This window comes from Echinops telfairi, unplaced genomic scaffold, assembly GCF_000313985.2.
Source record: "Echinops telfairi isolate 266 unplaced genomic scaffold, ASM31398v2 ScPeMD7_23;HRSCAF=83, whole genome shotgun sequence".
In the NCBI taxonomy this organism is placed as follows: domain Eukaryota; kingdom Metazoa; phylum Chordata; class Mammalia; order Afrosoricida; family Tenrecidae; genus Echinops; species Echinops telfairi.
In genome coordinates, this window is record NW_022103920.1 from 18,809,903 (window position 1) to 18,834,272 (window position 24,370).

General features: G+C 40.4%; 1 protein-coding gene across 2 annotated transcripts in view; it reads left to right on the top strand.

The window, feature by feature from the left end:
- The window catches only part of GRM8 (glutamate metabotropic receptor 8), a 939,770-nt gene extending 934,111 nt beyond the window's left edge, over positions 1 to 5,659 (top strand). For both annotated transcript variants that reach the window (XM_004707786.3, XM_004707785.3), the window contains exon 10: positions 5,152 to 5,659. Coding sequence is in view for 1 of the 2 variants with exons in the window: in XM_004707785.3 (XP_004707842.1) it covers positions 5,152 to 5,201 (50 nt within the window). In the remaining variant the exon portion in view is untranslated. The remainder of the gene's footprint in view (positions 1 to 5,151) is intronic.
- The last annotated feature ends 18,711 nt before the right edge of the window (positions 5,660 to 24,370 follow it).

Consider the following 24,370-nt stretch of genomic DNA (forward strand, 5'->3'; position numbering starts at 1 on the left):
CAACTTTCCTTTAGTTCTTTAATGCTTCTTTCCTGCCACTATCATGACCTCAATTCTACCTTACAAATCCAGCTAGACCAGAGCATGTGCACTGGTACAGATAAGAGCTTGCCACACAGGGAATCCAGGACAGATAAACCCCTCAGGATCAATAGTGAGAGTTGCGAGACAGAGAAGGTAAGGGACAGATGGGGGAAGAAAAGGGGAACTGATCACAATGATTGACATATAACCCTCCCTGGGGGACGGATAACAGAAAAGTGTGTGAAGGGAGACATTGGACAGTGTAAGACATGAAAAAATAATAATTTAAAGGGTTTGTGAGAGAGGGAAGGTGGAGGGAGAAGGGGAAAGTGAGGAATTGATACCAAAGGCTCAAGTAGAAAGAAAATGTTTTGAAAATAATGATAGCAACAAATGGACAAATGTGCTTGACACAAGGCTGGATAGATGGATTGTGAGAAGAGTTGTATGAGCCCCCGATAAAATGATTTAGAGAAAAAACTAACAAATGAAAGATCAGTACGAAAGGCAAGTCAATCATATTCTAGCAGAGTCAGATGCTCACCTATGGAAGGCGAAGGAAATGTTGAAAAGAAGAATCAAGATGAAATAAATTAGTATCTGAAAAAAAAGTTCAGCTGTACTTTGGAGATTGGAGTGATTTAGGTTTGCACAGATTGGTCTGGATGAGGTGATTATAGGAGAGACCCATTATAAAGTCTTTTCATATCCCTCCAGCTCCATCACTCTGCTCCAGGTCATTGTTGCCAAACGATGTTCACTTACACCGCCGTCCTGTAGAGGGGTTTTGAAATAAAACCTTGTGCTCATTGAGAGACCTGGTATCACTGAGCATCATTAGCTTTCCATGCCTATGTCATCTTTACTACCTGTTGGCTTGACTAGGTGTGTACTACATGTGGTTCTTATTGAGGTAAAAAATCTGAAGTCACAAATGCTCTAAAATAATTCCTAAAATTAACAACTAAGATATAACTTTTCCTTCATATAGCATATGCTACACCTTTGAAAGTATACCTGAATTCTGGAAAAGCCTTTTCCACTCAACTGCCTCTAACTAACTAGCAGTACCTCCTCTTTAGATTCAAATCAGCTTATCTCAGAATCTCTCTCTTTCTCTCTCTGCCACCCAGTTGATTCAGACACACAGCAACCCTATAGTTAAAGTCTCAGAAACTCACAAGTTTGCTGTCATAGAAGATCATCTCAGAATAGGTGGAATCCAATCACGATATATCCACCAGTGTTTATAAATCCACTGGAGCAGTAACAATGTTGCTATGTTCCCATACCAACTGCTATCAGACTTTTGATAGAACACCGTTTACTATAATGAAATGACAATCATTATATGCACATATCTAAAAGTTATTTCTAAATCTAAACTAAATCACATATCTAAAAGAGATTTCTAAACTTCTGGGTTAGGGTACAGATATCATTGTTGTTGTTACATGTCTTCAAGCCTATTCCAAAATGTAGAGACCCTGTGTACAACCGAAATACTACCTGGTCTTGCCGCGTCCTCGCAATTGTTCTTATGTCTGAGCTCATTGTTGTAGCCACTGTGTCAGTCTGTCTTGTCCCGGGCTTTCTTCTTTTTTGCTGCCCCCTCCACCTTTTTTTTTTTTTTTTTTTTTTTTTTAGCATGCATGATGTCCTATTCCAGAGACTGGTCTCTACTGATCACATATCCAAAGTAAGTTAGATGAAGTCTGGCCATCCTTGCCTCTAGGGAGCACTCTTACTTCTTCTACTATCTCTACTTCTTCCAAGATAGATCTATTTATATTTTCAATTTTCTTTGACCACAATTGAAATGCATCTTAGTCCTCAAAGTAACATCCTTGCTTTTCAACACTTTAAAGGCATCTTGTGCAGCAGATTTACCCAAACCAGTGTGTCATTTGATCTCTTGACTGCTGCTTCCATGAGCATTGATTCAATCTTTTCTCCATTTATCTTGATGTCACCTATTGTGAGGACTCTGGCCTTCTTTACATTGAGCTGTAATCCATACTGAAGGCTGAGATTGTTGATCTTCATCAGCAAATTCTTCAAGTCCTCCTTTCAGCAAGCAAGGTTGTATCATCAGCAAAATGCTGGTTAATTAGCTTTCCTCCAAGCCCCAGGTGGAATGGTGGTGATGCATTGAGCTGCTAACTCCTGTAAAGAGTATAGGACAGTTCTACCCTGTCCTATAGGGAAGCTATGCAAGAGAATCAATTCAATGCCAGGGATTTTGGAGTTACAGATATCATTGCTGCCTTGAAAATGTAGCTGGTCTATGGGTCACAAAAAAAATTAACCTTGAAATAAATTTAAAACTATAATTGCAGCATCTCTCTTTCCTTAAACCCCCTCCCCCCCCTTATTCTTGATATATGTTGAAGATGCTGGTAGTTATGACTACTTGTCCATGGTTGGTTTGTTTTTGTTTTTGTCTTTAATTATCTGCTGATTTATGATATCCATTTAGCGACTTTCTCTTGTGGCCACGGATCTTTGCAAGTCCCTCATATTTAGACATTTCATCATAAAGGTGACTGATAATATCAGACATTCTGGTCACATGTTTAAGGTTTCAAAGCTCAAAACTGACAGAGAGCAGAAGTACTCCATGAGCAGCTGGAAGGGAAACCAAAGAGTGCATGTAATTGCTGAATTTTCAGATGATCACATTTCAGACAAAAAGGGTCAAGTGTTGCTTCAAAACAGGGCGAGAGGGGAGTTAGCAAATGAAGTTGGTACGTATGCATTTTATCAATTAACAAATGCTGTGCCTGGTGTTCTTTAAACTATGTTCATGAATAATGCATGAAACAGCTGCTGCTAGAGGTAGATTTGATTTCTCTGGCTTATGAACACAGTGTGGTGCACACAAGTAAATCCATCCGCGCGACACGCAAACATGGATTTTCACATTAGCATATTCATATATGAAACTGTCCCTATTAGTTCTTTGGTAAATCTCCCATCCGTTTTTCACTCTGTAGTTCTTCTAGGAGAAAGAGCCTAGTAGTTGTGTGATATTTGCCATTGGCAAAGGTTGCCCCTTCTTGCTTTTATGTTGACTAAATCATAGATTTCTAGAATCTTGGACTCTTTTACTAATCAATAGCAGGGGTGGGGGTTGGGGTGAGCATTTCTACCCTTTTGTGAATCATAGTCTCAATTCAAGAGAATTATACTTTTACCACTCCTCCCACCTGCACCAATGATCACCTATAGTAGCTCAAAGGGGAGAGTGTGAATTTGTACAACACCATGGAGTCTCAACATTGGAATAATTCTTAAAGATGGCCTGACTCATATCACCATCAGTTGCCTGGGCATCTTTTGAATATCATCTTAAATATCATTTTGGCTCTTTCTCCTCTATTTAGCCTCTAATTTTTTTACAAATTTAATAAGTCATAGATATCTAGCGCTTATTGAACAAAGCACAGAACAGAGCAATTTTTAGTTACATTTTTCACTAACGCTGTAATGATTTTTCTCATAGGCAAAGCTTATATGAGAATCCATTATATGAATGCCTAGCTGAACGACAGATTTCATTTTCTTAGAGGGAGTTTAGAAGAAGATGAGAGCATTATACAAACTGAAATTTTAAATTCAAAACACAGAAACATAAAAATTATGAGTTCTACTTTACATCAAGCCAAACATGAGAGGCATTTTACCTTTGGGAAGGAGCGAGTTAAAAAGTAGGACTCCATAAAATGGTTACCGCTCTTTCACCAATCTACTCTCTCCTCATTCTCACAAAAGCCATATTGGACACATTTGACCACTGGGGAAACGAGGCCCAGTGAACGGGGTCAAGGGCTTTTTCACACAGAATAGGATGTAAAGTCAAATCTAAAGTCATCTTTCTTGTAACCATGCCACAGTGGTTACTTAGAGGTAGGAGCAATATAGATAAGGCCACCTGCATTGATGATAGTGACTGGGAATTTTATATGATCTTGATCTCTGGTAAGAAATTCTCTTACCAGATTCTCATTGTTGGTGTGTCATCACCAGTCTGAATATCAGTTCTTCAAAATGAAGCACTTTAGCACTTAGAGCCGGAGCCAATGTGCCAATAACCAGAAGAACCAGGTTATTTTTTAAAATATCTATTTCATCCTAAGTGGGATTGATGTAGCAAAATGCATATATGTAGTAAAATGCATGTTTTTTTAAATTTTTATCCCCCCTTATGATTATTAATCACAAATGAATTTCAAAAAAGGTATTTTTTCCCTCACATCTTCTTTAACATCCCTCAGATTTTTTTTTCAAATCTAGGAATTCTTTAGATTGATATTTTCTGGAAAACTAAACATGAGTATGTTGTTATTCATATCTTTCTAATTTTCTTATAATACATACTTTATCTCATAGTTACCCAAATAATTCAGTATTCTTCTTTTTCTCATTGAGTATTGATGTTCTAGACATTTCTATTCGTGTGCTTCGGAAACCCAACACAAGCAACACTTACATTTTTATTGAAAAGCACGTATTTATTTTAATGTTTACAAATGTTTAATCTACTTGATATTTCACTATGTCTCATCCAGTGTTTAAAAGTGTTACTGATTTTCAAAGAGATGAATGATTCGTACTATACATATTATACCTAATTACCATATATACTCGAGTATAAGCTGACCTGAGTATCAGCTAAGGCACCTAATTTTACCACAAAAGCTGCGTTAAAAATGTGCTGAAAAGTTCGGTTTATACTTGAGTATATGCAGTAATTAACTCTTGGTAACCAGATATCAGACTGAGAAGAGATGACGTCTTTAAGGTTGTTTGGGAATAATTTTGCATTTTGTAGGACATACTGGCATATCTGTGTTTTCCTTTAGTATAGATGTAAATTTTGGTCAATCAAAATACACATTTATTAAAGATTAGAACTCTTACATTTTTAGTGTTCTGATAAATATCAATATGCTATCAATAAGGGTAGTGGCTATGTTGCTTAAAATTCTGGTGGGATTTTCATTTCAGTAGCCATTGGCCGTCTATTGCACAATGAACAAAATAATCAATAGCAGGTGGTAGACAGGTAGCCATTGGGTTAGGAAATCACATTAACACAAGAATCCTGTTGATTTGTTTTAACAGCTTCCTCTACCAAGACTACATATATCAGCTACAGCAATCATTCGATCTGAAACGGGGACATGATACAACCTGAAGAAACGTGGCATGTGATCTTCAACAGAGCACACCACCAGGAACTGGCGATCTCTGTAGACTACAGTCAATCAAATCACTCGTCAGTCTCTTAAGGAACAAAATTCAGCCACGAGCCGAAAAGTACCAATAACGGGTATTGAAGAAACCTGTTTTATAAAATACAGCCAATGAGTGTAAAGCTTAAGTATGGCTTACCTCATGAGAAGTTTAAAAAAAAAATCAAAAAAGGAAACCTAATGTTAGCTTGTGAAAAAAAAATGCTGTTGAAATAAACCATGTCTGATGTTATTCTTGTAAGTATTTTTTCTGTGACCGTGAGAACCCCCATACCTGTCCCACATTGTTCAACTTGTAAAGACTATGAGTCTGTTTCTTGTAATGGCTGACTGGATTGAAGCCCTGGGTTGTGCTAAAAATAAATGCCATGGTTGACGCATGCAATTTTTTATACAAATAATTTATTTCTAATAATAAAGGAATGTTTTGCAAATGTTGAGAGTTGGTTCGTTCCAGTTTTAAAGCCAGGGGAAAACTCTCTTCTTTCTCCTCCCTCCATGCCCCCCACTCCCACCCCAACACAACTATACACTTTCCCTGCTGTTTAGAAATTCGTGCTATAAAAACCCTAAAGAAAATATGATTTCCCAGATCGATGTGGCTTTGTATATTTGTGTGTATATGAAAGAGACGGTCTTATTTCTATTCCCAAAGGCATTATTTGTATAAGAATCTGTGCACCCCCAGGATCTCTGGACTACAGTTTCAGGGTACGCGCTTCTTTCATAAACGTTGACAGAATCGCTGGAAGTCCATTGCTTCAGGTATTTGTAATTAACAAATGATGAGCTAAACTCTAGTTTCCAAAAGATAGTGTGATATGCACTGGGTAAAAGTATGTGGAAGTGTCCCTGGAATGCCCCTCATTGTATCACCCCTCAAACAAAAGCTGTTATGGAATGAAAGGTTCTAAGTGGTATTAATTAACCTTTTCACACCGGGGCCCATCAGCCACTGAAATCAGAAAAGCAATGGGCCTTGCCCAGGCCATTCTTCAAGGCCTAGAATTAACATATCTATCCCCTTGGAATTACTGAAGAAATCACAGTTCAGATTACACATCATTGCTTTCTTATTTTCCAAATGAAAACATTCTTTGGCTCATAGAACAGTGTCATTAAGGGGAGAGAAAACAGGAAGCCCTTCTGATGCTAATAAACCATGCCAGGCTGAAGAAAGGGGGGCTGTGCCAGGCTTCCGCATCTGTGGCCATTTCTGTCATGGGCGCCTCCGTTCCAAATAACCCCAACATCCATCAAGTCAGTCCATCTCGACGATCATTTTGTTAGTAAATGCTCTGTCCGCCGAGCTGCTGGCCTGGCTCATTGCTCTCCTTATAGGTATAAAGAGCTAGCTGGGCTTTATCGCTTCACCGTGATATTGACAGTCACTTCATTGAATGCTGAAGGTTGAAGTCGCAAACTCAAGCTCCTTCCACAAGTAACTAGCAACACGTCCTACGTAGCTGCAGAGACTGAAAGCTACATCCAGCAGATGGGGTATTTTCTGGTTTTTAAAAAAGATCTCTTCTAAGACTATATGTTGTGCCAAAAATAGTATTTAAATCAAGGAGAAAAAGCAATATCTTTAGATCTTCAGATACTGTGAAATACTGATAAATATGCTCCTGAAATCAAGACCTCAACCTACTTCGAGGTGTGCCTTTCTAGATAAAATCTAGTTTCAGACAAAAATAAATCCATAAATTCATATTTTGTATATTTCATTGTGCCAGGTAGCTCAGTACTAATACCCATGCCAGGAAGTGACTATATATTAATACTTAAATGTGTTTAAGTATACAGTTTATTTTGTAGTTGAAAATCTTAGTGGTTAAGATTTCTTGATGTGTTGATCAAGAATTAACACATCTCCCTCAGTTTGGTTAAAAGCAGTGCTTATGTTATACAAGCATTGTATTTCGTTCTAGAACAAAATTCAAGTGCATTTTCCAGGTCGTGATACTGATGGATCTAATCAGGGTAAGTGGATAGGAGAGGTGATTATGACAGCAATGCTGGTTCTCAGGCCAAAGGTGGATTTGTATTGTTATTTCCTTTTACTAATGGGAATAAAAATTAATATTCAGTAACATTCATGACATTTCAAAGTTGTTTTTCCTCCTTAAAATTTACCAATGGGTTTTTCCTAAGAACTCTGGTTAATAAGTGCTGTTGGCTGGTGTTAGGCCTATAGAAATCCTACTCGTGATTCAGTTGACTAGGCCTTCACTGGGGTTTACATTAGCTGGTTATTCTTCATGACACATCTCAGTGGGTGACGGCACTATCCCCTCCACAGGCCCAGGAAGGGGGACTCTTCAACCTCTTCAAGCAGGAGCTGGAGGATTTCGGACCTCCACTGCCACTGTTGTTTTTCTCGCAGGGATTTTGCTAAGGGCTCTGGAGATGGTCATACCGCCCGGGACAATGAAGGAGAATGTGCTAGTGGTGGTACCTCAAAGTTTCATGCTTTAAAATGAACTGCCTGTGTACTATAGATAAGCACATGCAAAGTTGCATAGTGAAAAAGAGAGAGAGAGATACAGTATTACATTCTTTAGAATTGACCTTGTGTTTCATCCTGGCCAAGAAATGTCACATCTAATCGCAGCATGCCAGAGGGAATGCTAAAAATGTAGCCTGAGGTAATATTCAGCAAATGTCAGTGGTAGACAATGACAGACACATTAGTGTGACCTTGGGCTAAATCTGACCTCAGCCTTAAAAAAGAAATCTTTTACTTTCGTTAAAATTGGAAGGTGTCTAAATCCAGGGTACTTGTTCTGTCACAAACTAATTGCTTTTTTTTTTTTTTTAGCAAAAGTCATAAATTTCATCTTGAGGGGTGAGTATTGAAACATGAATTGATTAGTGAGCTTAATTTTCAGTGTTCAGCAGGGATTTTTACAGGAAGTTTGGCATTTAGGATAAGCAGTATTTTACATTTTGTTGTTGTTGTTTGTTTGGTTTTTAAATACCGCTGTGCAGGAAATCTCACTAGCGGCAGAACTTTTTTATTTACATTTTCTTTTCCTTGTAATTATATTTGAAATCATTTAGCAATTCCTCTTTTCACTGTAAAGGGAATATTAATAATTTCCCAAGCCACATTGGACAACATTCATGTTTTATTCAGTTGGCAACTAGAAGAAATAGCATCTTCAATGCTGTTTTGCAACCTGGCCAAATCCCCACCCCGCTCCCCAAGCCCCGCCTCATTCCACTTATTTCATCTCTTTTAATGTCAGGATTCTCATTCATCTTAAAAAAATAGAATGACCACAAGAAACAATAAGTCTACATGAAAGGATGAATGAGAAAGACTGTCCAATTATAAAATATTCCAACCATACAAAAACCTTTTGGAAGATTTCTCGTTGCTTCTCTTTATGGACTCATCTAATTATGATATAAATAGTGAAGAACAATACATGTGTGTGGAAAATACAGATGCCTGCTGACTGCCTCTGGGTAATAACTATCATAGTATTATGATAATGGGGTAGGGGAGAAAAGCAGGTGGATTTCCTTTTTTAAACATTTTTCACTGTTTTAGTTAAGTTTTTTCCGTCTAAAAAGGTTTCCCAGTATAACCTTTAATGGCCCTATGTCTCTTTATTGAGTTTTTTATGTAGTTCAGCCCTTCCCAAGGATATTGAGAATATTTTTCACCCCGTTAAATTCAGCCTATTATCAATGTAAAGCCATATGCCTTATTTTGACTAACATATCTTTTTTCAGAGTAGTTAACCAAACTCGCTGCCGTTGAGTTGATTCTGACTCACTGCGACCCGATAGGACAGGGCACAAGTTCCCCTGTGGGTTTCCCGGACTGGAGCTGTTTACAGGGAGTGGTCACCTCATCTTTCTCTCGCAGAACAGCAGGTTGTGAACTGCCGACCTATCTGTTAGCAGTCCAACATGTAACCACTATGTCACCAGGGCACCTTCAGTGTGATGGGGTGGGGAAAAATTAATTGGATCTGTTAAGTATCTGTCCTTGCTGCCTAGTGCTTAACGTAGTAGTTTAGGCAAAGCTGGCGTTTACAAACTCTCTTTAAAAAGTCACCAAGTGCCACGTTTATGTCAGCATCTGTGAAAAGAATAAGAATTGCCTGGTCCACGATTTAGATGGAAGGTGGGCGGTATGCTGTAGAACATAGGAAAGACCACGTGGGCACAATGCTTCCGTTTGTCAGGTAAGCATGTGACATTCTTTACCAATGGACTCCATTTCATTAAATAATTTCACTAGCTCATAGGAGGATTTTCTTAGAAATAATAAAAAACTACTAGATTTCACATTAGAATTTTTTTTTCAAGTTTAAAACATGATTCACAGGAACATAGCAAAGGAATCACACAACACACCTAACAGTTTATCAAGGATTGAGGGAACCATTAAGATGTTAAAAGTAGTCCAGAGAGCGTTTGAGAAGCCAGCTAACAATAACAAGGCTTGGTAGAAAGCGGGTTTAGTTTCTCACTGTACAATAAATGTCTTACTGCATAAATGTTATCCGTTCCATTAGTCATTCTTGATTTTCTATCAAGTTAAAAAAAAATCTACCAGTTAACCTCGGCACCTATAGATTTATGTCTGTCAATTGAAAATCAAATACAATGTTCCACTGGAAAACAAATCATTAATATGTTTTGCCTAATTTCTAGTTTGTGTGTTTTATCTGACATGTATAACACTACACCTTTTCCTTTCCCCTTCAGTTTAAACAATACATTGGTAAAAAGTCAAACTGCAGCCATTGCTATTGAGTCAATGCCTACATGTAGTATAACTCTACAGGATAGAGTAGAATTGCCCAAGTTCAAAGCTTGAGTGACTGCCTTATCTTTCTCCTGAGAGTGCCTGGTGGATTTGAACCCTCGGTCTTTTGTTTAGCAATCATGTAACCACGACACCACCAGGACTCATTACATTGGCAGTAACAATGAAAGCTAAAATTGGAAAAATAAAATCACCAGCACTACCAAAAGCAAATTAAAATAACCCAAATTAGTTGTTGAGGGACTCTTTGATGAGTGCTGGACTGATGTATTCATTCCTGCTTCTATTCATTCCCGATCTCTCTAATCTCGAGGCCAGAGTCTTTCTGTAAGATAACACGGAGAATGAGTATGTCTGCATGTGCAGTCCACAGGGCACTGGGAGGTGATCTCCCTAATCACAGCGTTAGATAGAAACGCTCGGGCCCCTTTGTGCTCTGTCTTATTGCAGTTTCACAAATAATCTTGTCCATGTGTGACTTCTTCCTTTTGTTTTGCAGACACTGCTATTTCTTGTAGCTATTTTCTCTCTCCTTTTATACCTCCCATATTAAATTAATAAAGGGAAATTCATTTTTCAAGATGATAAATCATGAACACCTCCATGTATACCACCTATTTATCATCTGCTATGAACACTGGTCCACACAACAAAGCCTTTCCTAGGACCCTGCTACTGGCATCTTCTATGAAACAGCAACAAGAATGAAGGCAGACTTCTCAATGGAAGGGACAGCAGGTACGAAGAGTGAATCTTTGCTTTTCCACAAATGTCATGCCATGGAAGCACTCACAGCCACCTTTCTGTACCCTCTTCCATTCTAGGCTTTTCCTTGCAGGGCCGTCCGTGGGGAGTGCAGGGCCCCGGAGCCTCACTTTTGTGAGTACTCCATTTTCTGAATGGACTACAGTTCGGGACCTCAATGTTCTTTCTGAAAATCTGTACTAATCACTTGGAAGCAGGGAAAATTGTTTTCATGGAACAAAATTAAAAAGTAAATTAAATGTGGATCATTGCCTGTTCTGTTTTGCCTTTCTCATGCTGTTATTCAAGATCTCTATCCAGTATTGACCAAGTGCCGAGATGCACAGTCTCCAGAGACATTCAGAGGCCCTTGTCCTCTACTCTCCATCCTTAACCTCAGTACTACTGCCTCTTCAAATGCTTTATTCCCAATGGTTTTTCGACATCAAACTTCTATCCACAGCAGAGATGTGCAAGAGGCCTATCAAAGGCATAGGGAAGCTATTGTAACTAGATTTTAGTACAAAATCATATAGTTAAGGTAGTGTTTCATTCACGTTCTTCAGAAATTATTTACTGAGCACCTCCTATGTCCCAAACTGTTCTTAGAGTTGAGAGTATAGCAGTGGGCAAAAACATATAAAACTAAATATCCAACCTGCTTCCAAAGAATTCAGATTTCTGTAGGAGCAATAAGTAGCAAAAAAGATAAATTAATGAAGGGTGTGTTAAGCAAAAAATAATAATAATAAAATAAAATAACAACAACAAAAACCCCTCAATGCCATTGAGTCGATGCTGACGCATGCTGGCTCTACAGGGCAGGGTAGAACTGCTTCTGTGAGTTTCCGGGAGTGTAACTCTTTAGGGGAGCAGAAAGCCCGTCTTTCTCTCACAAGCAGCAGGTGGTTTCAGACTGCTGCAGTCAGCAGCCCGTCATTTAACCACTACGCACCAGGGCTCCCCTACGTGTGAGACAGACAGCGATAACCACAGAGGAGGAAACCATCAGCGAACATGAAGTACATAAAGAAGCAGCATTTACCAAATAGAGATCATCATTGAAATCGTACCTAGGGTAACCAGGGATGATGGAGTTTGACTCAAGACCTGAAGAAAATGTGGGCTTTTTGTGTGCGGCTCTAGGGAAAGAGAATTCTGTGTAGCAGGAACAGCCAGGAAACGAGCCCAGAGACACATCGAAATAAGGGTCAGGTGAGAGGGGTGGGATGGGGAACAGCACTAGGTCTTGTAGGTCTTTGTAGGGCATGGAGAGGACTTTAACCTTTACCCCTAGCAATGGGAAACCGTGGTTGTTCTTTGAGGAAAGGAACATGATTAGGTGTCCTGATGGCATTGTGGGTTAAAGGTTAGAGCACAACCTCTGGCTAGGGGTTACAGACCCACTTGATGCTCCATGGGGAAAAGGTGGTCTGTCTGCTTCGGTAAAGAGTCACAGGCTCAGAAACCCTATAGAAGTTCCTCTGAGTTGGAATGGACTCATTGGCAGTGGGTTTTGTTGTTGTTTTCATCTGAATCTTTCTGAGTGCTCTCAGGAATTTAAATGAGATTAACGTGCTCAAGGGAGCAATAGCAGAACTAGACCCTGGTTTCAAAGCCCTTGAATAATCCAGATGAGAGAGGCTAGTGGCTTGGATTAGGTAAAGGTGATGAGGTGGTGAGGGATTCTTAGGATCCGTCAAAATTTTGACAGAAGTTCTGACTTGTATGGCTATGGGTTAGATGTGCTTGGAAGGACAAAAGGTTACAGGGCTCTGCCCTGAGTGAAAGACAGGTGTTGCTATTTAATGAGAAGGAGAAACTGTGAAGAGTTACAGATCAGGAAAATGTAATTCATGCTAAAGTATAAAGATCCAATTTTTTTTTGCACCTGAGGTCATCATTAGGTTTATAAGATTGTATATCATTTTTAACAATGTATGGGAAATTATCTAGTCTAACTTAAAAATTCCTGGGACAAATTTAGAAATCAGGAAAGTCCTTCTCCTGGGCTATTTTGCCCCCTTGTAGTTTCTAGTTACAAACTATGTGTACTTCTGAGTACAAATAAGATTTGTATTCTGAGTACAACGAAGATTTGCAGATATTTTTAAAGTTAGTTTTCTTGATCTTGCAGTTGTTGATATTATTGTGCTCCTGTTTTTCCCTGAGATTTTACCTATGAGTCATTGTGTCAAGTTTTTAATCCCTAAATTTCTCTTTCTTTGGTTTCTAAGCAATTGGGAAGTGAACAGTGCTCTCTCCGAATGCACTTTAGGATAAATTGTCCATGATAACGATCCTTTATCCCATTCATACTCGCTCTTTTCCATATCCAAAAAAAGCCAGTTACCTCCTTCATAAGAAGCATAATGACTTGCTTTAAGTGTAGACTAAATAAGGAGGCTATTGCTTGAAGTTGGTGTTAGACTGGATTGGCTAGAGACATTCACTGACACTCATATGCATGTAAGAGAGAATTTTGTGTCAGGTAGTAATTATGCATCAATACAACATCCAAGCCCAGGCCAGATCTAGTCCATGAGTTCAATATTAGCCCATAAGTCTGATATTAGCCCATGAATTCCACTTCAGACTCATGTAACACAGGCAATGATGCCTAATTCAGGGGGATCACAACATGGTGTGTGGAAGTTCCTTTGGGTCCAATGGCAGTGGACGCATCTTCAGGGGTCTGGCTGCCAGCAGTCTGACTCCAATAGTCTGGCTTGTCAACAGGAATGTGAATCAGAGAGTGTGTAGCCTGCCTACAGAGAGCCATTGATCTCAGTCACACCTCCAAATGAGGTCATGAAACTGTCACCCGATTGAGAAGCTAAACTCCACCCCTTCACTCTTAATACCCTCAAGTTGACATGAGATTATGTAACTCACACAAAGTCACAAATATTAAGTGGTTTAGGACTATATGACTTTAATTATTATATCATCAATTATCCAAACTCTAAGGTCTGCTTTTCTTATTTTTATATTTATTTTCCATTCAATCTGCTTAAAAAACTTTTTAAAAATAAAAACATGAAGAATTATACTTTAGTCTCTTATGGAAATACAAAAAAATTTACTAGCTAGGAGAAAAGATACGTAATGAAAATAACAATTACCGTATATACTCAAGTATAAACTGACCCGAATATCAGCCAAGGCACCTAATTTTACCACAAAAACTGCATCACAAAATGTGCTGAAGAACTTAGCTTATACATGAGTATATACGATATGCTAATAATAATAATTGTTACAATTATCAGATACATATATATCAGGTAACTTGCTAAGTATATGAAATCTGTTGACATTGAGCTGATTACCACTGATAGAAACGCTCCTAGAGAGAGTAGAATTACCTAGAGGGTTTCCAGGGCTATAATCCTTATGGAAACAGATTGTTTTTAACCATTTTATTGGGGCTACTACAACTCTTCTCACAATCCATACATACATCAATCGTGCCAAGCACATTTGTACATTTGTTACCCTCATCATTCTCAAAACATTTGCTCTCCACCTAAGCCCCCAGCATCAGCTCCTCATTTTTTCCCTTCCCTCCCTGCTCCCCCCTCCCTCATGAACCCTTGATAATTTATAAATTATTATTTTGTCATATCTTACCCTGTCTGATGTCTCCCTTCACTCACTTTTCTGTTGTCCATCCCCCAGGGAGGAGGTTATATGTAGATCCTTGTAATCAGTTCCCCCTTTCCACTTGTTTCTCATATTCCCCCTTTCCACCCTACCCTCCCTCCCCCATCCCGGTACCGCCACTCTCACCACTGGTCCTGAAGGGAACATCCTCCCTGGATTCCCTGTGTTTCCAGTTCCTATCTGTACCAGTGTACATCCTCTGGTCTAGCCAGATTTGCAAGGTAGAATTGGGATCATGATAGTGGGAGTGGGGTGGGGAGGAAGCATTTAGGAACTTGAGGAAAGTTGTATTTTCATCATTGCTACACTGCACCCTGACTGGCTCCTCTCCTTCATATGGAAACAGATTTAGCCTGTTTCCCACCTCACCCCCACACCCATGAAGTGACTGGGACTGCTAGGTTTAGACTATTGCCCTTTGCTTTCCAACTGAGTGCTCAAGTCACTGCATCACCAGAGATCCCTAAAGGCTGTGCTGGAGTAAATCTTGCAGCAGTTCTGTGGAGTAAGTACTGTGCTTACTGCCACTTATAGATGGTGAAATTAAAGCAGAGACTAACGGCTAACTTTCCGGGGTTGTGGAGTACATAGATGCACAGCTGGTAGTGAATCCTGGTGTCAACCAAGAAATGGAACAAAGTATGATGGAGGGGCAGAAAGGGAGACAGTCACATTCAGCAGGGAGAATTAGGCACAAGTTTATGAAAGAAGTGTCCGTATATCTTTGATTTGGTTTCTGACATCAGTGGGCCATGCATTACAGTCTGTTTCCAGAATAGCAATAGCTATTCAACCTCCTTTGGTACACACACATACACACACACACACAAATCTATATATACCAAATATATGTATTCTTTTGTTGCATAAATTTGAGTTATAGCCAACAATTTTAAAGTGATTATTTATTTGCTTAGTGATTATTTTTACAGTGGTTATTTCTTTTCCTTGTTAGCCCGAGTTGCCTCTACTCTGCAGACCATCTTCCTCCTGGCTCATGATTTGTCAGATTGACTTTGGAGTGTTTCATGTACTTTGAAAGACTCAGCGAAACAAGAAGATTTCCTGAAGGACTCATCTACATCTGCTGCACAAGACCTCTTTAGAGTATTAAAAAGCACAGATGTTACTTGGAGGACTAAAGGGCATAGGATGCAAGCCAGGGTATTTTCATGTACCACCTATGCCTGTAAAAATTGGACATTCAATAAGAAAGACATAAGAAGAGCCCATACATTTGAATTGTGCTGCTGGAGAAGAATAGTGAAAGTACCAGGGACTACTAAAAGGACAAGTGGATCAGTCTTGGCCGGAAGTACAGCTAGAGTGGTCCTTAGAAGAAAGACTTTGTCTTGAGTACTTTGGACATGTTGTCGGGAGAGACCAGTCTCTGGAGAAGGACAGCATGCTTGGTGAAGTGAAGGGGCAGTGAAAAAGAGGAAGACCCTCACTGAGATGGACGGACACAGTGGCTGCCACCCGGGGCTCAGGCACAGGGACAGGTGTGAAGATGGCGCAGGGTGGGGGTATTTCATGGGCTTGGGTTTAGGGGCTCTGTGGGTCGGAACTGACTCGATGGCACCTAACAGCAACCACAAGCATTAAACGCACACAGGTTACCTAGTTAGATCATGTCCTAGTTTGATAGCAACTCTCTTCAGAGTCCACTTTCATCACTGATAAGTTACTAATAAAAGTCCCCAGAGGATGATGAGCCACAGCAATTGATTTTATGTACAGATGGTATTCTATAATCATCAGATCACGAACCTCCATAAAATGTAATATACGAAGGTGTCTTCACAGACAGAGGTATTGGGGCAAAACAATCAAGCTCAATATTAAATTATTTGTTAGTAATGATGTAAAGAATGATGTCTTAGGCTAACGTCCCCTGTCCTTGCCCACACGAACCCCCGCCGTGATTGGTCTGTCTTGTGCACCACTATTAGCTAATGACTCTTCCTATTGCCTTGACCAGAGGTTGTATACCAGCAGTCTACCACAAAGGAAACTGGGTGGAGCAAAGGGCAGAATTGGCAGAGTTTGCTGCATTTCTATGGGAAGGTCTAGATCTTCACGGTCAGAAGGGACCAGGAAGGGGTTTGGTTCTCAGCTGACAATGTCGTTACCTTTGCTGTTCGGGACTCAGAAACTCCTTTAGGGCAAAGCTTTTCAAAGTTCTAATAGTCAGGATCATGTCCAGACGTTTCTCTTGCATCCACTGCAATAGGTCATTATTATTTTATTAATCATTTTATTGGGGACTCTCACAAACTTTATAATAATCCATCATTCACTTTTATTAAACACACTTGTACATATGGTGCCATCAACATTTCCAAAACATTTTCTTTCTACTTGAGCTCTTGGTATCAACTCTTTTTTCTTCCTCCCTCCCCACCTCTCACCCTTGTAAATCCTTGATCAATGATATATTATTATTGTTATTTTGTGTCTCACATTGTCTGTTGCCTCCCTTCACCCATATTTCTGTTATTTATCCCCCTGGGGGATGGGCTATACATCCACCTTTGTGATGGGTTCCCCCTTACTCCCCTTACTTCCCCTCCCTGTTCCCCCCCACCCCTCACCCACCAACCCCCTACCCTCATGGTATCAAAACACCCACAACTGTGCCTGAGGGTTTTATCTGTCCTGAATTCCATGTGTTGAGAGCTCTGGTCTAGCTGGATTTATAAGGAAGAACTAGGTCAAGGAAGTGGGGGTGATGGGGGAGGAAACATCATGAACTAGAGGACTATTGTGTGTTTTGTTGGTGCTATACTGCACCCTGGTTGAATCGTTCCTTCCTTGTAACCCTTCTGCGGGGTGGGGGAGAGGGATGTCCAATTGTCTACAGATGGGCTTTGGGACCCTACTCCAACCTCTCTCTTTCACATCAATATATAATAGTTTGCTTTAGATCTTTTGATACCTGATACCTGATCCCAACAACACCTAATGGTCACACAGGCTGGTGTGCTTTTTCCATGTGGGCTTTGTTGCTTCTCAGCTACATGGCTGCTTGTTTATCTTCAAGCCTTTAAGACCCCAGATGCTATATCTTTTGATAGTCAGCCACCATCAGCTTTCTTCACCACACTTGCTTATGCACCCATTTTGTCTTCAGCAATCATGTGGGGAAGGTGAGCATCACAGAATGCCAGTTTATTAGAACAAAGTGTTCTTGCATTGAGGGAGTACTTGAGTAGAGGCCCAATGTCCATCTGCTGCCTTCATACTTAACATATAAGTAGATGCGTACAAATCTATTTCCCTATCATTACATATAAATATATTTACATATATACATGCCTAGAGCTATACCTCTATAAATAGCTTTTGCTTCCTACTTTTCCCCTCTATTTCCTTTCACCTTCCTCCTGTCCCACTATCATGTTCCCCCTCCATTCGGCTCTCAGTAATTCTGCTCAGATACATTGCACCTGATTAAACCCTACCAGGCACTCTACACACGCCTCACCTGGAGACACTGTGGAAATTGTGCCTGGTCTGTCCTGTGCACAGTGGAGTGAAATGTGAAGGGAGGGCAACAGGACAGCAAGGGGAGCAAAGTGACCAAGTCCCAGAGGAATCCTGAAAACAGACTTCTGACTCTGGAGACAGGGCGTGGCACCTCATCACACCCAACCGGAAAACACTCATAAGGGTCAGCAGACAGACTTAGAACGATCTATCAGGTTTTGGGGTTTTTTGCCCTATGTCTGTCTATATAAGATAGGCAGGACAAACAATCCCAAGGAGAAAACAACGGGACTGGCAGTCCCGGGGGGACATGGGAGAGGAGGTGGCAGGGTAGGGAGATTATTTTTAAGAAGCAAAAAAAAAATTAGACTCAGCTTGAGCTATCTAACATGAAAATTCCAATTTGAAGATTATTATATCCATTCATGCATTGTAGCTGGGGTTTCAGAGCATGCTTCTATCAGCGGGGCTCTCAGATCTGAAATAGAACTTTAATGGGGCCGTGGGGCTGCAGATGGACACAATACACCATAATGACTTTACGGGGTGGGTCAGTGGGCCGCCCCACTGAGGCTTTAAATGATAGGCCTTAACTGTTAGGACGAAGCTATGAAAATCTATTGTAGTAAAAAACCCTCACTTTTCTGAAAGTACCTAAATACCAATTTACACAGTAGGAGTTTTTAACTAACAGACATCTGTCTCCTATTGAGATGGTAGATTTTTTATTTTTTATTAGGAACTAATCAGAGAAGAAGTTGGCTGCTTCTACACATTTATTTCTAAGTATATTGACTATAGAGTATTCAAATACAATTAGCATATTTATGGGTTTCATTCTGCCTACAGAATATAAAAGTAGTGTGTTTAATATGAATAATAAAGAGCAAATGTCTTCTTAGTATAGTCCTTATTGCTGTCAGCTTTAGAAATTCACAAGTGTGTTAAAATACATTTTTCCTTAATTTTCCCCCATAATACATAATAATGATTCCTTCTTTCAATCATAATATATTCTGAGGTTAGCATTAAAACCCAGGATGAAATGACTCATGTGGAATTAAGCTAAATAAATATTTGAAACTGCATTGAACCTGCAGGAATGACAAATTTCAGTCATTCTCCAGAGTGGAAATTAATGGAGGTATTTTTTTTAGAGGTTGTGCACAGGTCATTGCCATATACACATGCCCCCACAATTTTTTTTATTCAAACTTTTAATGGTGGGACAAACCCTATTTACGGACTCCAGAGATGTCTTTGCAATGGAAACTGAAACAATAAAAAAATCAGAATATCATCAAAGCTCATACTCTTTTTTAAGCCTTAATAAACTATGATGATGGTATGATCTTTGCACCCAAACTTCCTATTTCAAAGTACAAGAATTCACACGTGCGCACACATGAGTATTTTGTGCATATCCGTACATGATGACGATTTTCTAAATAAGAAATCTAAAACCTATAGTGAAGTATGTGGGCAAGTCCATTTAGTAGAGAGACAAGAAGCAAACAGGGAGCTTACATCTCATCATTCTACCTGTACACACCTATTATCCTGCCATGCTGTGTAGAATATAGGGGCCTTTAAAGAACTATCCCTTTCAAAAGAACCTGTAAATCTGTAAGTCTTACATTAGTTACAAATAAAGAGTTGAGAAAATGATCCATAAATCTCATTCAGCGCATTTCTGTGATGGGATCCCAGAAGCTTCTTTAGTTTGCTTTGAGGGCAAAATAGAACACAAATAGTTCAGAAACTACCTAAAGATGGGGACTCTTTAACGAGAGTTTTCAGTCTTTAGGGTTCCCCAAGAGTGGTCTGAACACCACCTCATCTCATTGGAGAAGATGTGTGGCTTCCAGCGGGGACTATGAAGCCCAGCTGTAGAACCTGGGAACCCTGAGCAGTGAGACCTGTTCATGAGCTTGGCTCTTAACTGTAAGACTGGAGATGGGAATCCATCCCGGGTGCCTCCGAAGAAAGTCTTGGTGACCAACTGCTGAAAAATCAGTTCCTGATCGCCACGTGGAGCCGGGTTCTCCTACATACAGGTTCCAGGGAGTGATATTCAACCAATGTAGCTAGTTTGGCTGTACTGAAGACATACTGCCTTAGAATGTAAGCACTGGGGTTTGATCATTGGCATTTGAAATTAGCCTTGAATCAGAGTCTGCTATCAAGTACATTTGAGAAGACTGGAATGAAGGAATGTGACACGTGCATTCTAAGTCTTTGTTCGCAAGTGTTATCATCTTTACCCATATTTCTATAGGCCCCTTGAGCTGCATTGTAAATACTTGTATATGTATGGCAAAGTTTTCACTACTGTGAAATTATAGGAAAGAGATTTTAATGAACATGACTCATTTAAAATTCTTCTATGATATCAAGACTCTACTTTGGCTTTTTTCTTGGCTAAGTGAAACGTCTCCCTCACACAGTAGTGAGGCATCTTTCTGTATTAACTTCACAATCCTGGGCCCAATAACCTATGTTCCTCAGCCTGATCTAGAGGTTGTTTTTCTCTTACCTTCTCTCCACATACACACACATGTGGAATTAAGGTAAATATGCACACTGGTTCTAGAGATCAAGCTCCCTCTAATGTCTGGTATCTTATCTTAAACTCGAATTCAAATTTAAATAGATATCATTTATCAATGTGTGGGTTCCTGGGGAGTACATATGGCACACATTATCTGCTACCATCTAACAAGTGGCAATGACAAAAAAATAATAGCTCATGGGTCCACTTTACAGGAATCAATACCAAATACTTCTCAAGAGTTCGCAAGAGGCCGCCATGTGTGCAAACTGCAGTTAGCCTGTCGTTTCCCATCATGGTCCATCTGAGTGACTCAGTTCTCAAACGTGGTGTTTGTTTATTGATTTTACTTTCTAGTGGTGTGTGGAATGTGTTTCTGCACAAATAAACAAAAATTCTTATGTACTCATGATGTCTGTTTTTTGTTGTTGTTTTTCTTTTCAGCCCTTCGTTTTTCTGTGATGCTAGGTGAAGACTCTCTAGACAAGAGCAGTTCCCTCTATTGAAAAGTCAGATCTGAACGCGCCCTCTCAGAGAAGGGCCTCCTCTCTAGTTGGAGAGCAGTGTGTGTTTGGACATGACACTGCCTTTCCTTTCCCGTTTTCACAGCTGCGGAGCATCATCTTCTCGGTTAGGGAGATATGATGCAGTAATGAACACAGCGGAGGCCAGGGAATCTTCCAGAGCACTCAAATGAGCATCATGTCTAGAACGTGAGAAAGACTGTGGCCCATCTGGAGGGTCAACAAATCAAAGTGCAGATTAATTGTTGGTGGTACAGAGCCTATAATGGAAATGATTTCGTTGTAGGAAAGTAGGGCCTGCCATGTGGGGTACACTAAGCACTAAGGGGGTACACAGATGGGCAGTGCCTCTGGAGAAGCAGGGAGAACAGATCAAGCGCACGTGGCTAATATACATAGACCATGATCTATGCATTTCAGGGATCCAAAGAAAATAAGCGTTTGCTCCCAGAGAAGGTAGCTTATGTTAAAAAAAGATAGCTGAGGGCAGAATCTCATCCATAAATAATGTCCTGAGAAGAGCGATTGCATTTGGCTGGTCATGTCCTGAGGTAGAGAGACAACGACTGGGTCAAGTTATCCAAGCGAATTTAACCGCTAGGCAACAGAACAAGGGTTTGGGTGGAAGCTGTGCAACTATCTCTCAGAAGTCTCCTGCTGAAAGCCAGAAGGTGTGACTCGACAGCCCATCCGATTATTCAAGTATCACGAGGTGAATGCCTCCATGTGCCAATCATCCCACCAAGGGCAGCAAGGAGCGGAGATACTGGCTGGGCTCTGAAGCGTGATGTGATGGAGAGCTTTGATAGATGTGAGGGGAAACGCTAAAAATGATCTGGGTTTCAAAGTCGGGACATATTTCATCTCTAGGATTCTCTCGCTTTGTGAGTGCCTTTTGAAATGTATCATGTAATTACTAAAGTGACATTGGGTAAGATTACACAAGGATTCAAAATCTTTCAACTTTACATATGCTGAAACCAAATCATCCTAGAGAACAGAGTTCCTTACGATTCTGATACGTAGCAGAAGCCCATGGACCTGGGTGTGGGTGACTGGGGGAGATTGTGGGGTGCTTACAAAGAACAATGAAAAGAATAACCATTCAGGATGCATTAACATCTGTCAGCCTGAAAAAATAAATAATTCAGGTACGTTGTTGTTGTTTCATGTGTCAATATTTCTCATGGAAACCCATGTATGCTAAGTATGTCTGCTCCACAGGGTCTTCAAGGGTGTGACTCGTCACAAGCAAATCACCCGGCCTACATGCCAAGGAACCTCTGGGTAGTTTTGAACCACTGACCTAGTGGCAGTGGTCCAGCACTTCCCCATCAGGGCCACCCAGTGGAAATGTAAATATACTCAGCCTTGTACAAGTTTCAGATTTTTGGAAAAGAAATCATTCAAATGGTGCCTTGCCCTGTCTCCCCTTCCCTTCCTTTACTTTAAAACTGGCCATGTCATTACTGTGCGAAGATTTATGAAATAGTTTTGGATCACTGTCCTGTAGATTTCAGTAGATGTGGATGCATAGACGCCACCCACGGCAGTAAGCAAGGGAAGGAGTTAGAGAAATACCTATTGCAAGTCCACCCCCCCCTTCAGCTCTCAAATAATATATGAGGACCTCCTACTGGCTTATCTCTGGGAGCTTTTCATGTGGGTCAGCCTACATGGCTGAGCATGATGTAGGGAGATGGACAGTGCATCCAAAGAGGCAAGTAGAATGGATCAGGTGCACGTAGTTACAATGTGCAAGACTTTTGTCTGAGTATTTGGATATTTAGTGAAAGTAGGTGTCTGCTTTTCAGGAACTTCATGGTCCTTAGGCCATTTCAAAGTGTAAGGAAAGGTATACTATAGCAGTACACATTGGTGACTGAGATAGTTAATGCGTATTGTGCCAACCTGGCTAAAAAACACATATGGGATTAATTGAAGGGCTGAGAAATAAATGGTTTGGTGAGCCTTGCCTTTCTAGTTCTTGGGTCTCTTGCTTTCTGATGGTTGGACCAGGGTGCAGCTGCCTTAGCCAGTTCCCTGCTTCAGCTGGCAAGACTCACTTCCTGCAAGACATTCCTGAGGAGAAGCCACATGGACCTTCCGCAATGCAGCGCTGGGTGCTGGAGCAGCCTTGAGTGCTGGAGCAGCCATGTGGAGAACCCTATCAGTACTGAGATGCTTATACATTCACTGATTTGGCTTTCATCCTGCAGTCGGCATCATTGTGTCTGTTTTGTGAGATTGAGGAGGACTTTGTAGATTGGTGTCAGACATATGGGCTAATGTTGAACTTATGGCCTTGGATAGCACTGGGTTGGAATGCTTTCTTAATGTACATTTACTCTTTATATAAACATCTCTCTTATACATATGAGTTTCTGTGGATTTTTTCCCCTAGTTTACCCAGACTGACACCTTATGGTACCTTGGGAGTGGGGTACTGGAGAAACAAATCATAAGATGGAGAGTAGATGTTTTTTAACCTCTCCCTCATGCTAGTTTTTCTTCTTGGCTAGCAAGAGGCCAGATAAAGCCACACTGTTTATTTGGTTGTTTTCTGGAAAGAATACGGAAAGTCTGAAAATAGAAAGCTTGTAAGCCCACTTGTTTTCAGCCATTAAAATTTGATCTTTAGATGGGTTTAGGCCACACCTGCAAAGAAAGCTTTGAAAATATATGCCCCACCCAGTGCTATGGAGTACTCAGAAACCAATGGTCTTTGTCAGAAGCTGGGAAAAATCTGGAACCATGAAGAAAATTCCTCTCAGGGACTGAACATTAAAGGGAACCAGAGCAGGCTGAAATACTGTCTAAGTGACCACCTGGATCTACTTTTTGAGTGGAAGTGGGAGAAATGCAGCAATAAAGAGACGGGTTGAGTTTTGCCACTGACACCTGTGGCCACCGGCACTTGTTTTACAGGAAAAAAAGAGAAGACAAAAGCGAGTTGACTGGTCTAAAGTTCATGACCTAGCACCAGGGAACTAGTCTTGTTGAGTATTTGTGAGAGCTCATGAACTAAAGACAAAGTGACAAATGGGCAACCTGAGGGGGCTGAGTGAGGCAGCGCACATTGAGTTGATCAGAACCTGACCAAATGAAGAGATCTTTGAGCCTGTGAACTGGTGCATATTGTTGCCGACTTTATGGATGGCCTGTCCTAATTTGACTTTGCGTATAGATGCGGATTTCACAAGGTTCCAACCGGAATGAGGATTCTTCATGTCAAAAAAGATGATTTGCTCCTCAGAGCACTGGGTTGATGTAAGTGGGCAGTATAGTAATTGGACACCCAAAATTGGGGGGATAAAGGCATGAA